Below are 16,859 nucleotides of genomic sequence, written 5' to 3' on the forward strand. Positions count from 1 at the left end.
AAAATAGGCTCAATATAGTGAGATAGCACTTGTAAAGGTTGAAATTGTAGGTGTACTTGCTTGCAATTTTATTGGTTATTTTTAAAAATGCTAATATTTGGCTATTTAGAATAAACATGTTAAGGATTCTAGTTAAATTTATAAACTTCTATTAGTAAATTAAACGAGGAATTAACTTTTTATGAAAATAGAAATTAAATGTATATTTTGTCATTAATTTATTATTATTATTATTATAGCAAATTTTCTACTTGCTTTAATTTGATGATATGATATGGTTTGAACTTTGAAGGGTAGTACGGTACTTTCTTGCACGGAGGGGCCGTTGACGTGTCCACCACTTGTCATATATATTCTCTCAAGCATTACGCACGCGCCGCCCATGTGCGAGGGGGCTCTTAACTACGCATTTCTAGTCGCTGCGCACAGAAAGTAAAGGCCAAATTGCACAAGAAGGCAATCACTCGTCATCGTTCAATTTTGGTTTCTTATCGAGACACCTCCGGTGAGGACATCCAGCACTGCGTTTTAGAGAACACACAGCGGCGTTGGATCTCGTAGATTAATTACTTTAACGCTTTACAACCGTTCGTTATCGGGGAGTTGTTTAGGTTTTCAGTGGCTTTTGTTCGCATGGTTTAAGGTGAGGGTTTTGGCTATACTCATTCGTTTAATTTTGAATTTGATTGTATACTCGTGATGTATTATGTTGTAGTAACAGTTTGAAAATTGAAAGATTGGAGTTCACGATGCAATTTAATGGCTGCATGGCTTAAATTGGTTAAAAATGGTTATTAGGGATCTTATGGATGCCTTCTAAACTAGTATACCTTATGTTTGTTGTAGTTTATTTTAATGCATTAACATGATTCAACTTTGTTCTTTCTCGATTGTTTAAAAAAGTTCATATTAATAATTTACTTACTATTTGTAGTTTTGTTCGTACGATTCTGTCGTTAATTCATATGATGGCGATGCCTTTGATTGAAGCTTTCTAATTTGAGTAAAAGTTGTTTTCTATTTTTGTAACTCTGTTTTTTCTGATGCTCACATGATATGATGATATTCAGGTGAAGATTTATTTATTTATAGCAGACAATTATAACCATGGAGGCACAATCTGCATTGGCCTTTCGAAGATCAGGTGCAAGGCAACTTAGTAACCATGGAGCCCCTGGAGCTCGATCTTCCCCTTTCCCTATTCGTCCTGCCTCTTTGGAAAACAAACATCCCAAGTTTCCAGACTCTCAGGCTCAGCAGATCTCCATGGGAACACAGAATTTCACTGCTCTTCCTTCAGTATCCTCAACTAACGGAGCTGTTGGTCACATTTTCTCTTCTTCAACTTCAGGGATGTCTTCAGATCTTCACTTTTCTTCTGTTACTTCTCACCAAAAGCATTCAGAAACGCCGCCTTTCATATCTCAATCCTCAGGAGTTCTTCAATCGACTACATATATGAAAGAAAACAACAACAACAGTTCATGGTGTACAGATTCTCTGCCTGATTTTCTTGATTACCCTCAAGATAATGCCCCTATTCAGTCTAGTAATTTACAAGAGGACCTTGGTAAACAAAATGATTGGCAAGATTGGGCTGATCAGCTTATTACTGAAGACGATGCTATGACCCCTGATTGGAATGAGATTCTTATTGATACAAATATTATTGAACCAGAGCCAAAGGTTTGTTCAACTTTTGCTAGCTCATTGATACGAATATCAGCAACATTTAGCATAATACATATACAATAATACAAACGACAATGACTTTTCTTTTGTTAATTAGATGGCATATCATGTGGGGGGATCATCTACAAACTCGATGCAAATACAAGCAATTCCTGCATCATCTGGAGAAGCTTGCATTCCACTGACTCCCACTCCATCTTCTTGTGGGAACAGTGGGTCCCATTCCAAACCAAGGATGCGTTGGACTCCAGAGCTTCATGAAGCGTTTGTGGAGGCAGTCAACAAGCTGGGTGGAAGTGAAAGTACTATTTTGTCCTTCATCTAGACTATTCTTGTTGTTATCTGATTAGTAGATATATATAATGTGTTGATGATGTGAATTGTTATATTTGTATCTACAGGAGCTACTCCAAAGGGAGTACTGAAGCAAATGAAAGTGGATGGGTTGACGATATATCATGTGAAAAGTCACCTACAGGTGCATTTATGGTACTTCCCGGGTGATGCAAGTTACAAAGGTCAAGAAATTGTGCTGCTTTATATAATGTGGAATTTATTTTGTTTTGCAGAAATATAGGACAGCTAGATATAGACCTGATCCCTCATCAGAAGGTAAACAAAATTATGCCTTGTTTCATATCCTTTTTACCCAACTTTTGCTCTTTCATCCGTTAGGGGTAAAATTTTACCCAAATCGACCCATTTTTAGGTAAATGGGTCGAAATAATTTGATGTTGTCCAACTATGTCTATGTCTGTACTGATTGGTCATTTATTGCAGGAGCTTCAGAGAAAAAAACTTCAGTTGAAGATTTCTCATCTTTGGAGTTGAAAACGTAAGTCAGATTGGTTCAACTTTATTTAACCTTGTCTTTGTTATGTTAGCTTCATGCCATTCATAAGATTCTTCATGTCAGCATTCCATAACCATTGAAAAAAAGAGCTAGGTTCCATCCATTATACAAAAAGTTTACATTAATTTCTTAGTGTGTAAAGTCTGAAAGTTTTGCAATAATTTGAACCAAACAGGGGTTTGGAGATCACTGAAGCATTACGATTACAGATGGAAGTCCAGAAGCGCCTACATGAACAACTTGAGGTATATGATATTTGCTTTATTCAAGAAAATAGCATTTGTGTTTTTTTCTTAATTATAAATGATTTTGTTTTGTGCATCAGATCCAAAGAAACTTACAGCTGAGAATAGAAGAACAAGGCAGATACCTTCAGATGATGTTTGAGAAACAATGCAAGCCAGGAGGAGGAATCAATGATAATTTCAAAGCTTCATCATCATCTACTGCCCAAGTCCTAGACTCGACCAATGAACCGGGACCCAACCCGGTGGTGGGACCGGGACCAGATGATGACTCACAACCATCAAAGCGTGCAAAAGTTGATGAGTAAAAAATGATAGGAAAAATATTGACAATTGCCTGCTGTCTTTGTTTTCGTTTTATATGGGTCGTAAGGTTTAGTTTTATGGTCATGACATGATGATACCAAAGTCTGACTTGGAAACTTTTTGACTTTGTAATTGCTTCTTTTTTCTGACATTATAAGAACCCTAAATCAGCAGGCAGCAGGTACTATTCGGAATCATGCTAGAAATAGAGGTAGTAGTATAGGATTCTCTATAAAGGAGGAGGAGATTCAGTGTTATTTGCCAATGCTTGCTTGTACTGTACATATGTATCCGTATCATATCATGTACTCTTATCAACTTATGAAATCATGATGAACAACACTTTCTATAAGGCCAAGGGGCACTGCCACATCACTATTTTACATGCCACATCAGTTTTTTAATTTTTTTATTATTTAGAATTGGTCCATTTACAAAACAACTTCAGAAATGTGTCGTTCTACCTCGTCACATGCTTGGCACACCATGAGCATTTTAGTCATTCTTCGTAAATGTCTATTATAAATCTTAGTAGGAAGAATATAATCTCATTTAGCCTTTAGCATAAGTGTTTTTTTTTTCATCAAACCCAACTGAATGCTTTCTATTTAGAATTCAAATTAGTTTTTAAAACCTACTTTCAAAGTCAAAAGGTTATTTGAGGTAAACTGTTGACTTGCATATACGTAAACGAAGAAATGCCAATTTTTTAGAACATCAATTTACCCGATATCTTTTTGACAACTAGGACTATATAACAGTGGTGGATCCAGAACAAAACTTAATCGGGGTTTATTATACATAAAAAAAATATATAAAAGTTGAAAATTCTGAAAATATAAAGTATTTTTGAGGTTTTTTTCAGCAAAAAAATATCAATGAAGGTATTTTCTGTATAAGTGGGTGCCAAGGAGGAAGTTTTAGTAAAAAAATAAAATTTTTAGAAGTTTGTTTAGTACAAAAATAAAGTGGGACCCACTGTCAAGTGAGACCATACACCCCACTTGAAAGGTCTGACTCCGTCACTGCTATATAATAATTTATTTAAATTTAACTTAGATCCAAAAAAACACTAAATTTCTTTGTATTTTTAATAACTTGACAACTTGTCCATTCTAATTTGGTCTAATGACTCAGTTATACATGGTTGAGTACTAGCTGATAATTTTTGCGCAACAGCACGCATCGAAGGCCTTGACTCGGGTGTTAATCGGGTACACGCAAGAGCAGCATTAAGCACAAACACCACTTGCTCGATGACACTATCCTTCGGAGGCAAAAACCTTTGATCAAGGACATTTTTCAACAACATATTTGAATTATCTCGAGTTGCAAAAGTCGTATTTGATGATTGCAAAGATGATAAAAGCTCCCCAGGATGCCTCCCCATCATAATCTCAAACGATACGACTCCAAAGCTGTAAACGTCACATTTCTCTGTAACCCTCATTGTGAGTGCAAGTTCTAAAGTATAAAGTACAAACAAAAGCGGTATAATTTAGTAAAAGAACTAAAAAAATAAGAAGATGAAAAAGAAGTGGTTAACAATATAAATAAATAATAACTAATAAGCACCTGGTGCCATGTAACCGTAGGATCCCGCGACTCTGGTCTGATTACTCGAGTCCCGATTCAACAATTTCGCCGTCCCGAAATCAGACAATCTGGGGACCATATCTGACTCGAGTAGAATATTATTTAACGAGACGTCCCGATGTACAATCGGGGGGTTGCAATCATGGTGCAAGTAGGCTAATGCATGGGCGAGGCCTTGGACAATTTTAATCCTCGTAATCCAGCCTAATTCCGAAGTTGCCTCCACACCGTAAAGTATATTTCCCAAACTACCCTTTTGCAGATACTCATATATCAAATGCATCCGGCCGTTACTACTGCAACAGTAGCCGTAGAGTTTGATGATATTCCTGTGGCGGGCTTCGGTTAGGGCACGTATCTCGTTCTCGAAGCTTTGCTTATGTGTGGCTGGGACATCGCCGGAATCTGATACGGTCAGCCGTTTCACTGCGACGATAACTCCGGTTGGTAAATTTGCCCTGTACACACTCCCGAATCCTCCTTTACCGATGCAATACGTCTCGTTGAAGTTTTCGGTGGCGTTCACGATGTCGCTGAATGTAAATCTGCCGTCTCTTGCCCATATAACCGTTTCGGAGTTTCCGCTTGAGGTGGCACTTTTCATCTCTTCGTCGATGAGCTTTGATCTTCTTCGAATGATTATACAGAAGATAGCTATCGTTGTTGCTATCAACACAAAAATGACCGCCGGTACAAGAGCCGCGATAAACAGTTTCTTATTTACGGATTCTTCCGGTGCAGCGTTGCCATTACAAGGAGAGAATCCTTTTCCGGATCCACACAGATCGGCATTTCCAGTGAAGGATCCTGCCGGTGCTCGTTCGAATACGCCGACGTTTGGGATTGGGCCTGACAATTGGTTGTACGAGAGATCAATTGATTGTAAGCTTATCATGGAAATGGATAGTCCCGGAGGAATTCGACTTGAGAAATTGTTGTGCGAAAGATTGAGATTCTCGAGTGTTTTGAGCTTTTCCATATCTTCAGGGATTCTGCCGGAAAATGAATTGCTGCTAAGATCTAACAGATACTGCAATCGTAACAAGTTTCCGATTTGAGAAGGTACTTCTCCCGACAAATCGTTGCTGCTCAAGTTCAAGCTGGTTAAGATTACACAATTTCCAATTGTTATTGGTATGCTTCCATTCAGATGGTTCGCAGATACATCAAGAGCTCGGAGACTGGTTAAGTCACCAAAACTTGTAGGTATTTGTCCACTTAATTGATTGTTGCTGAGATTGAGATCGAACAAATTGCTTAATTTACGCAATTCATTAGGGATTTCTCCGGTAAGCTGGTTATCTTCGAGTTTTAAAACACCTAACCTTTGTAAGTTTCCAAGCTCAGACGGGATTTTTCCGGAGATTCTGTTCCTTCCCATATCCAGATTGATTAGGTTTTGTAATTTTCCAAACCGGGGACTGATTTCACCTGTAAACTGATTACCACCAACATCTATGTATGAGAGATTAAAGTGCGCAGCACCAAGTGTTTGTGAAATGTCCCCAGAGAAGCTGTTTCCATCCAGTCTGATCCGATGCAGCCTTGTGCAGTTCCTTATGCAATCCGGTAACAACCCCGTGAAATTGTTGCCATTCACAGTGAACACCTCAAACTGAAAACCACTACACAATTCAGAAGGTAGTTCTCCAGAGAAACTGTTGTCTCCTAATCTAACATTTATCAGAAAAGGATTGTTCTTCCCTAATTCTGCTGGAATACCTCCCCAGAAATCATTCTCAAACAGAGAAAGATCAGTAAGGTTAGTAAGTTTAGAGAGAGTAACAGGCAACTGTCCAGTCAATCGGTTGCTGTTGAGTTCAAGTTTAAGCAATGAAGTCAAGTTTCCGATCTCCGGTGGAATTGTTCCACTGAGATTATTGCCGGAGAACTGCATGGTTTGAAGGTTTGCCAAGTTTCCAATGGTTAAAGGTATTGAACCTGAAAGTTGGTTTCTTGAAAGAGCCAACATCTCAAGGTTTTCCAAGTTCCCAATCTCCATAGGTATGGGCCCTGTGAAATTGTTATTGTACAGAAAGAGAATCCTGAGATTTGTCAAGAGCCCAATCTCGGGTGGGATCTCCCCACTGAAAAGATTAAATTGAAGCTGCAAGGAGACCAATTGAGTCCAATTGGTGATGAAATCAGAAGAAATCTCACCAGAAAGATTGTTTTCAGAGATACCAAGTTCAGAAATCTTTGTCAGATTTGATAAAGACAAAGGCAATACCCCGGAAAGAGAGTTGTTAGCTAGTGCTAAGAATGTGAGATTAGAACAGAATCCAAGCTCAGAAGGAATTGAAGAATTGAGTTGATTTGAGTGGAGATCTAACTCCCGAAGATTTTGAAGCTTACCAATAGAAGAAGGGATCTTTCCTACAAATGAATTATTATACAATTCAAAAATTTCAAGATTGGACAACAAATCCAAATCCTGTAAAATATGGCCTGAAAAAAGGTTGTCTCCTAGCCTTAGATGTTTCAAGTTTGAAAGATTGTAAAAGCTCGTGGGCAATGGACCTTGAAACAAATTCTCTGTGAGATTAAGGTATCGGAGGTGTGTCAGCTTTCCAATCTCTGATGGGATTTCATCTTTGAAATTATTTGAGCTCAAATCCAAGAACATGATGCTGGAGAGGTTGCCAATGGAAGATGGAATCGACCCACCAACATTGTTATTGCTTAAATCAAAGTGAGTAAAATTTGGGAATGAAGAAAACTCAAATTCTGTTAGTGTTCCAGAAAGAGATGAATTTTGGAGGGTAATTTTGGAAACCAGACCACCTTCATTGCAGACAATACCAGTCCAGTTGCAGACGTTCTGAATGTTTCTTGAAGACCATGAATTCAGCAAAGCATCAGAAGAAGATGATGATGATGATAATAAGGTACGCTTCCATCTAACAAGAGCTTCTGCTTGTGTTGTTGATGTTGATATGGTCTTTAATGGCAGAAAAGAAAGTAAGGCAATATAAAGGAGCAGATTCATAATGTTTTTTTTAAATGTTGCCATGAATGGTTTGGGTTTTGTTGAAGCTTTTTCATGCTCATAATATTTTATAGTGCTTTTTCTAACTCGTCAATGATAGGTAATAAATAGGACAAATTTGTACTATACATGTGAACTCATATTGGGGGTCAATAATCATATTAATAACACTTCAAACGTGTCATCCAAATGCATCCAAGCTATTCAATCAGTTTCATATATAGTATATTTTTTAAATCCAGTCAAAAATGTTTGAATGACTGTGACATTTTAAAATGACAAAAATACCCTTCTAAAATAGAAAAATAAGACATAGTTGGTAAGAGGAGAGTGGAGACCAACGTGTGGGTATTCTCCTTATGGTCTTCGTCTTCACTGAAATGTTTGAAATGCATTTATATTTTGTTGATGAACTTTGTCTTCTCAGGTCTTCTTCTATTCCTATTTATAATTGACTTAAATTTGTTTTATGTATAAGTTTATAACAATGACATGATCCTTGACGTCACTAAAATTTACGTACATGTCATTCAAGTAAAAAAAAAAGACTACCTAACTTATCGTTGGTGTCATTTACACCAGATATGGGACAAAAAGCCCAAAAACTAAAATTGAACATTTCATAATTACAATTATAATATCACAATAAAACATCGTTCATATTTTTTACGATCAAAGATATAACAACAAAAGAGATTGCTTTGTAACTGAATGTGTGGGGTTATTTTGTGGCTTACAATTAAGTCTAGGGTCCAGGTGTGAAAAGTCCAATAAAATGTCAAAAGTCTTCTGACCTTGACCATTTAAATGAAAGGGTATAGAGACATTTTTTTGTTATAATTTATGGATAACACTTAAAAAATGGTCCTATGGTGGTTCGTAATTTTTTGTTGCAGGAAACTTGTCTAAACCCTCAAACTTTGTAGAATTTTTTTTATCCATTCAAAAATTGAAATGACTATTATATCTTTTTATTTTAATATTTTACTAATTAAAAAAATAAGAGAAGGCCTAAACATCCATGTCCCTGCCTACCCCTCTCTCTCTCAAAATATATATATATATATATATATATATATATATATATATATATATATATATATATATATATATATATATATATATATATATATATGAGAGAAAATCGAGAACATTTCAGAACCACTAAATATTTTATAATTAAAAATATATTTAAAAAATTATCCATCTACCCAACCCAACCACCAACACTCTTCTGAAACTACACCACCATAGAGATCAAGGCCATTGCCGTCATTAGAACCACCGCATCATCGCCTCTCTCTCTCTCTCCTCTTGGATAAAGGATTGTCTCCATTCTCCATCACTGAACATGGCCAAACATCGTTGATTTTCTGATCATTCACGTAGGGTTTCAAAAGGAGATTATGATCGATTCAACATCAAGATAATCTATTATCAGTAAAACATCAAATTCAAACGTTCGTGTAATCACATACATTCTCCATATTAGGTTTTTATCGCACTCAATCCTCTTTCATATTCGTTATCTGATTCGGTCTTGCATTCAATTTTGCATTCTTAATATATGAACGATTAGTCAATCGGTGGAAAGAATTCAAGGGAAAAAAGAGCGAGATGTGAGCATTCTTCATCGTTAAGGTAATCAATATGGCGATTATATTTCTCAACCATGTTACTCTCTTCCGCCACCTGCTACTTCTCCTCCGACATCTCCTAGACCATAAAAAAAGAAGCCTAACAAAAGATATTTGAGAATCAAAGATAATAATTCTTTGGAACAGGTAACATCAATCACCTAGAATTTCTCTCGTAGTTAGTAAACAGTTTTTTGTATCATTTTTAGAATTAGGGATTTACGTCATTTGCAGGTGACATAGGCTCTTACACTTGCAGGCCTGCAAAAATGATTAGTCAAAAGAATATTTATGGATGACTTCTGCAAAAATCATGTACTAAGTTTGATGGATTGCGTCCGCCCATGAACATCGAAATTGAAAATTTGAAATTTTCCTAGAACATCTTACCCCAAAAAATGTATGTATCAATTTTACAACTAGGACTGTACAATAGATTATTTAAATTTCACTGCTTGTTTAATGATACGTGAAACGATCTTAAAAAAAATAGTTTCTTTTCTACTTTTGGAAACTTGATAACTTGTCGATTCTAATTTGGTCTAATGGTTCAATTATACAAGGTTGAGTACTTGCCGATAGTTCTTGTGCAACAGCACGCATCGAAGGTCTTGACTCGGGTGCTAATCGTGTACACGCTAGAGCAACATTAAGCACAAACACCACTTGTTCGGCGACACTATCATTAGGAGGCAGAAGCCTCTGATCAAGGACGTCTTTCAACAACATATTTGAATTATCTTGAGATGTAGAGATCGTATTTGATGATTGCAAAGACGATAAAAGCTCTCCAGGATGTCTTCCCATCATAATCTCAAACGATACGACTCCAAAGCTGTAAACATCACATTTCTCTGTAACCCTCATTGTGAGCGCAAGTTCTAAAGCATAAAGTACAAACAAAATTAGCATGTTTCAGTAAAACAATTAAAAATAAGATAAACTGGACGTTGTTAACCATATAAATAAATAATAAATACCTGGTGCCATGTAACCATATGAACCAGCAACTCCGGTCCAGTTACTCGAGTCCGGGTTCAACAATTTGGCTGTCCCAAAATCAGCCAGTCGGGGGACCATATCGGACTCGAGCAAAATATTGTTTGACGAGACATCCCGATGTACAACCGGAGGATTGCAGTCGTGGTGCAAGTAGGCTAATGCATGTGCGAGTCCTTGGACGATTTTAACCCTAGTAATCCAGTCTAATTCTGATATTGCCCTTCCTTCTTCGTAGAGTACTTTTCCCAAACTACCCTTTTCTAAGTATTCATATACTAAATGCATCCCGCCTTCCCTACAACAGTATCCGTAGAGTTTGATAACATTCCGATGACGGACTTCCGTTAGGGCATGTATTTCGTTTTCGAAGCTTTTCTTGTTTATCGCCGGAACATCGTCGGAATCCGACACGTGCAGACGTTTCACCGCCACTATCTGTCCGGTTGGTAGCTTCGCTTTGTACACACTCCCGAATCCCCCTCTTCCGATGCAATACATCTCGTTGAAGTTTCCGGTTGCTTTCACGATGTCTCCGAACGTAAATCTACCGTCTCTTTCCCATATAACCGTTTCAGAATTTCCAATTGTTGTGGTACTTTTGATCTCTTCGTCGATAGGTTTTGATCTTCTTCGAATGATTATACAGAAGATAGCAATCGTTGTTGCCATGAAGACGAAAGTGACCGCCGGTACAAGAACTGCGATAAGCAGTTTCTTATTTCCGGATTTTTTCGATGAAGCGCTGCCGTCACAAGGAAGATATCCATTTTCTGATCCACACAGATACGGATTTCCGGTAAAGGATTCTGCCGGTGCCTTTTTGAATACACCGTCGTTCGGGATTGGTCCTGACAAATTGTTGTGCGAGAGATCGATTGATTGCAAGCTAATCATGGAAGTAGATATCCCTGGAGGAATTCGACCTGAGAAATGGTTATGAGAAAGATTAAGATTCTGGAGTGTGTTGAGCTTCGCCAGATCTTGAGGAATTCTGCCGGAGAATGAATTGCTGCTAAGATCCAACACATACTGCAATCCGAACAAGTTTCCGATCTGATAAGGCACTTCTCCTGACAAATCATTGTTGCTCAAATTCAAGCTTGATAACCTTACACAATTCCCAATTGTTGTTGGTATGTTTCCATTCAGATCGTTGCTAGATAAATCGAGAGCTTGGAGGTTGGTTAAGTTGCCGAAGGCTGGAGGGATTTGTCCATTTAACTGATTGTTGCTGAGATTGAGATTGAACAAATTGTTTAATTTGTTCAATTCACTTGGGATTTCGCCTGTAAGTTGGTTCCATTCGAGGCTTAGAACACTTAACTTTAGCAAGTCTCCAAGCTCAGGCGGAATTTTCCCTGAGATTCTGTTTCTTCCTAACTCCAGATTGGTTAGGTCTTGTAATTTTCCCAACTGGGGATTGATTTCACCGGTAAACTGATTGTCACGGAGATTGATGTATGTGAGATTTGGGTGCACACCAAGTGTTTGTGAAATGTCAGCAGAGAAGCGGTTACCATCCAGCCTAATGCGACGTAGACCAGTGCAGTTCCTTAAGCAATCTGGTAATATTCCCGTGAATTTGTTTCCATTTACAGTGAACTGATCAAACTGAAAGCCACTGCACAGTTCAGCAGGTAGTTCTCCAGTGAAACTATTGTTTGAAAAGCTAACATTTGTCAAAACAAGATTGTTCTTGCCTAAATCTGCAGGAATACCACCTGAAAACCCATTGCTAAACAGCGAAAGAACCATCAAATTAGAAAGTTTAGAGAGCGTCTTAGGCAACTCTCCACTCAACCGGTTTGTGTTCAAGTCAAGTTTGACCAAGGAAGTCAAGTTTCCAATCTCCGGTGGAATTGTTCCATTGAGATCATTAGAAAAAAGCTGCATATCTTCAAGGTTAACCAAGTTTCCAATCGTGGAAGGTATTGAACCCGATATCTGATTGTCTGAAAGATCCAAACTCCTAAGATTCTCCAAGTTCCCAATCTCTATAGGAATGGGGCCTGTGAAGCTGTTATTATACAGAAAGAGAACACTCAGATTTGACAAGAGACCAATCTCCTGTGGGATTTTCCCAGTGAAGAGATTGTTTTGAACCTGCAAGGAAACCAATTGGGTCCAATTGCTGATGAAATCAGAAGAAATTTCACCGGAAAAATTGTTTTCCGAGAGACCAAGATCAGAAATCCGGGTCAGATTCGACAAAGAGAAAGGCAATTCACCGGAAAACGAGTTTCCGGCAAGAGCCAAGAAGGTGAGATTAGAACAGAATCCAATCTCAGAAGGAATCGAAGAATTGAGGTTGTTTGAGTGAAGATCAAGGTACCGAAGATTTCGAAGGTAACCAATAGAAGAAGGAATCTCTCCATGAAATGAATTGCCAAACAATTCAATAACTTCAAGATTCAGCATCAAATCCAAATCTTTCAAGATTGGACCTGAGAATTGGTTGTTTCCTAATCTAAGATCTTTCAATTTAGTAAGATTGTAGAACCCCTTTGACAATGGACCTTGAAACAAATTATCAGAGACATTAAAGTATTCAATCTTGTTGAGATTGGTGAATAACGATTCAGGTAATGAGCCATTGAATTGGTTTATTGACAAATCAAGAAAAGTCAACTTCTTGCACTGGAGAATGAAATCGGGGAAGCCATTGTCAAGATTATTGAGGTAAAAGTTAAGAAAAGTCAAAGCTGGCATACTGGAAAAGTCAGACCAGTTTGGATTAGTCAAGTAATTCCCTCCAAGATCCAAGTACCATACCTTTTGAAGATTGCTGATCTGAAACGGAATAACACCATTCAGATTATTGTCATTAAGATTCAGATATCTCAACTGTGTCAGCCTTCCAATCTCAGATGGGATTTCATCTTCGAAACCATTTGAGCTCAAATCCAAGAACATGATGCTGGTGAGGTTGCCAATGGCGGATGGAATCGACCCACTGACATCGTTATTGCTTAAATCGAAGTGGGTAAGATTTGGGAATGAAGAAAACTCAAACTCTGTTAGTGTTCCAGAGAGAGATGAATCTTGGAGGGTAATTTTGGAAACCAGACCACCTTCATTGCAGACAATACCAGTCCAGTTGCAGAGCTTCTGAATGTTTCTCGAAGACCATGAATCCAGTAAAGCATCATCAGAAGAAGAAGATGATAAGGTACGCTTCCATCTTATAAGAGCTTGTGCTTGTGTTGTTGATGTCGACGTGGTCTCTAATGGCAGTAAAGAAAGAAACGCAATGTAAAAGAGCAGATTCAAAGCTGCCATGAATGGTTTGGGTTTTCGTTTTTAAGCTTTTCTCATGGACATGGTAAAGAAGAATATAAGCTTATAATCAGTTTCAGAGAGAAGGAGGTGTTATGTGAAGAGATTGAGAGCAAAATGGGTAGATAAGAATTATAAATATATGTGGTTGAATTTAGAAAAATAAGAGATTTGTGTGTCAGTATCAATAAATGAGTCCTTGAAAGTTGCCAAAAGCTGGAAAATGGTGGATGAGAGCTTTCAAGGGATTTGTTTATTCACAGTTGGGCGCCTTCTGTCGTCATCACATGGTATGAGACACCAGTTTACTATTTTGTCCCTCTTATAGGAATAAACCTAAATGTCAAGTTTGACTTTTGTAGGTGTTTTCCTCCTTTTAAGTTTTAACAATTTTTATGACTTATGAGCCAGCGTCTAGTCTTTCTTAAAGAAATTAATTGAATATGAGATTTTAAATATTGACTATCAATTCTCAAATTATATTTGGATTTATATTAAAAAAAAAAGACAAACTCTTTTATTGAATTCCGCCAACTATTTGTACGCGTAGTAGGAAGTAGGAAGTTGACGTTGGATTGTGATTTATAAAAGCAAGAAAAAAAAGGCAAACAAATGTAGCTCCTTTCATGCCTATTCACATTCAACTTTGACTTCAAATTCACTATCAAATTAGTTGGAACAAATCTAATCCTTTTTTTTTAATTGCAATAAAATTACTATTAATAGGAAGTTAAATCATTTTAAACATAAAATATGCATTTTTAATGGAAAAATACCATACAAAGAAGGGCAAAACCAACTAACCAAGTATGTCTTTTTGCCATTTTAGCTCCATCATTTTCAAATTAGAATGCTTTACTATATATGGAGATGCATATATGTCACACACCTAAGCACACACACGTGACCATAATCGAAAAGACATAAACTATGGTGTGATAACAATTCTTTGAAATTTCAAAATGTTTGTTACGATTATGGTGTTTTCATTGTTTTATGTAATATTTATTCCAAGTAAATGATTCATTTATATTTTTGGGCAATTAAAGATGTAAAATATGGATTTTGAGATGATCACGACGGGATAAATGATACTTCACGACGTGGCCATCGATGTATTAAACGTGCATCCATTTTGTGTGTCACGACACGGTGAGCATGTGGTCACGACGTGACAGCCGTCTGAGTTTAACCTTAATTTTGGGATTTGTGCCCCTATTTAAGGGAAATGAGGGCTAGGGTCAATGTTTTAAAACCCGAGTTTTTAGTTGATCCGGTGTAATGATCGGTTCACGGGTCAACCCGGTTTATGTTGTTTTTCTATTTTCATATATTTTTACTTTCCTGCATGCTACATACACATATAATATCAATAATTTGATGCCAAACAAAGTTTACTTTCCTGCATACTGGAAACTAACCAAAACCTTGAAACAATGATCAATTAACCATAAATGAACTGTAAACTAATAGAATCTATCACCTATTTCAAAAGAACACATGTTTCATAAGAAAAGCTAATCAGTAACTATAGAAGAAAAGCTAATCAGAAACTATAGAAGAAAAGAACCTGATTTCACAGTCAATTGGAGAAGAAAAGAAAATTGGAGAATAAAAGAAAACAAATTTACCACCTGATTTCACAGTCAATTGATTTCACAGTCAAAAGAAAACTGATTTCATAACAACAGCTAATCAAAATTGGATGATTGGACGGATTGGAGTAAGTGGATTAGTAATAGAGGGGGAAACTATTTCATAACACCAGCTATTCAAAATCGTTGTTTTGCTTCTCTTCACAGCTAATCAAAATCGATGTTTTGTAGGAAAAAAAAGAAACACAATGTAACGACGCAAATTTTCAAACCAATTTTTTCATTTTAAAAATAAAGTATTTTCATACAAAACAAGGCATAAATAATTCAAGTGTTATGTCAAATACAAATTGTCTAAATCCCAAGATCATAAAAACATCCTTTAGTGTGTACCGATCACGCCGGCGCCTTCCCACGGTCCTCGCTAGTTCCTGAAACACATACATAACAACTGTAAGCATAAATGCTTAGTGAGTTCCCCAATATACTACTTACGCACATACGCCTTTCCAGGCCCTGACCTTCCGGTCCATGTGTCTCAGGGGACTTCCGTCCCTGCTGGGTAAACCTTCCGGTCCTACCCACGCCGACCTTCCGGTCCATAACACAACATATTGCCTTCCGGCCCATAACGTATCGCCTTCCGGCCCATAACATATTCGCCTTCCGGCCCATGACATACATAGCACACATAACAAATAACTTACCACATATAGCATACATATCACATATCATATCTGACCTTCCGGTCACACAATCAAACCCTTCCGGGTACAGTATAGTGAGAAGACTCACCTCGTGAATGCTGAAAGCTAGCAAGTCCTGAAATCACTCGTGCACAATCCACCGAGCTACAATCTCCCTATAACATCATATATCTCTATTAATACTTTTACCTTCTAAGTTTGACTATCCCTAAGAAGTCAGACTTAGGTCAACTCTGGTCAACGGTCAACGGTCAACGGTCAACTCGACCGGACTCGGCGAGTGCCATGGCGACTCAGCGAGTCTAGACGTCCTCCAATTCTCTGAGATTCCCTTTCCACTCGTCGAGTATCCTCCTTGACCCGACGAGTTACTCCTGGAAGAATCGCGGGGCCACCCCGACTCAACTCGCCGAGTTTGAAGAACAAGTCGACGAGTCCCAGTTAATCTTCAAGCTACTCGCCGAGTCTGTTCGTCGAACTCGGCGAGTCCATGCCATGCAACTGCTCAAACTGCATCCTAAGGTCAGAACCGCTCCGACCATTCCTAGGTCTGGCCTTCCTAGGCTGATCCATCACGTAAAGTCCTCATTTCAGTGCTCATGATACACCCTATGATTCATAATTTACATTTTGACCTAAGGCATAAGGATTCCAATCCAAAACCTTCATCAATTCCCGAAATGCACAGACATGGGACATTCTGGACCTCCAAAGGTCCCAATACAGGGTTACAATCGATTAGGGGACTAGGGTAACATTCAATCTATTCACAAAAGGGTTCCATAAACCCTAATTCCATAATCACATCAACATAGCAGAGTATACTCGAATTCTTACCTGGATGATGTATTCTCTGTGTCCCCAATCCTCAGAATGTGACTCCCTTGCTGTTCCTTTAGCCAATCCCTTCTCTTCCTTGCACAACAACTCTTCTATAATCAACAATGGCCTATAATCCTTG

At 37.8% G+C, this 16,859-nt stretch overlaps 2 protein-coding genes and 1 long non-coding RNA gene across 4 annotated transcripts; 2 read left to right on the forward strand and 1 right to left on the reverse strand.

Annotated features, from left to right (window-relative positions):
* Positions 1-377: 377 nt before the first annotated feature.
* On the forward strand, positions 378-3,448 carry LOC111895520 (protein PHOSPHATE STARVATION RESPONSE 1). Its single transcript, XM_023891609.3, has 8 exons — positions 378-643; positions 1,071-1,686; positions 1,790-1,994; positions 2,094-2,170; positions 2,262-2,304; positions 2,473-2,527; positions 2,721-2,790; positions 2,871-3,448. The coding sequence occupies exons 2-8, from the start codon at positions 1,108-1,110 to the stop codon at positions 3,096-3,098; spliced, it is 1,257 nt and encodes a 418-aa protein (XP_023747377.1). The 5' UTR covers positions 378-643; positions 1,071-1,107; the 3' UTR covers positions 3,099-3,448.
* A 716-nt stretch (positions 3,449-4,164) lies between these two features.
* Positions 4,165-7,740, reverse strand: LOC111895526 (MDIS1-interacting receptor like kinase 2-like). The gene is made up of 2 exons (XM_023891613.3): positions 4,672-7,740; positions 4,165-4,560 (listed from the first exon to the last, which is right to left on the reverse strand). The coding sequence occupies exons 1-2, from the start codon at positions 7,703-7,705 to the stop codon at positions 4,187-4,189; spliced, it is 3,408 nt and encodes a 1,135-aa protein (XP_023747381.1). The 5' UTR covers positions 7,706-7,740; the 3' UTR covers positions 4,165-4,186.
* A 1,085-nt stretch (positions 7,741-8,825) lies between these two features.
* LOC111895522 (uncharacterized) lies at positions 8,826-14,065 on the forward strand. 2 transcript variants are annotated; one of them, XR_006183848.2, is made up of 2 exons: positions 8,826-9,465; positions 9,553-14,065. It is a non-coding gene; the product is annotated as an uncharacterized LOC111895522 (long non-coding RNA). The 2 variants fall into 2 exon arrangements; XR_006183849.2 differs by having other exon boundaries at positions 9,578-14,065.
* The last annotated feature ends 2,794 nt before the right edge of the window (positions 14,066-16,859 follow it).

This window comes from Lactuca sativa, chromosome 5, assembly GCF_002870075.4.
Source record: "Lactuca sativa cultivar Salinas chromosome 5, Lsat_Salinas_v11, whole genome shotgun sequence".
Lineage (NCBI taxonomy): Eukaryota > Viridiplantae > Streptophyta > Magnoliopsida > Asterales > Asteraceae > Lactuca > Lactuca sativa.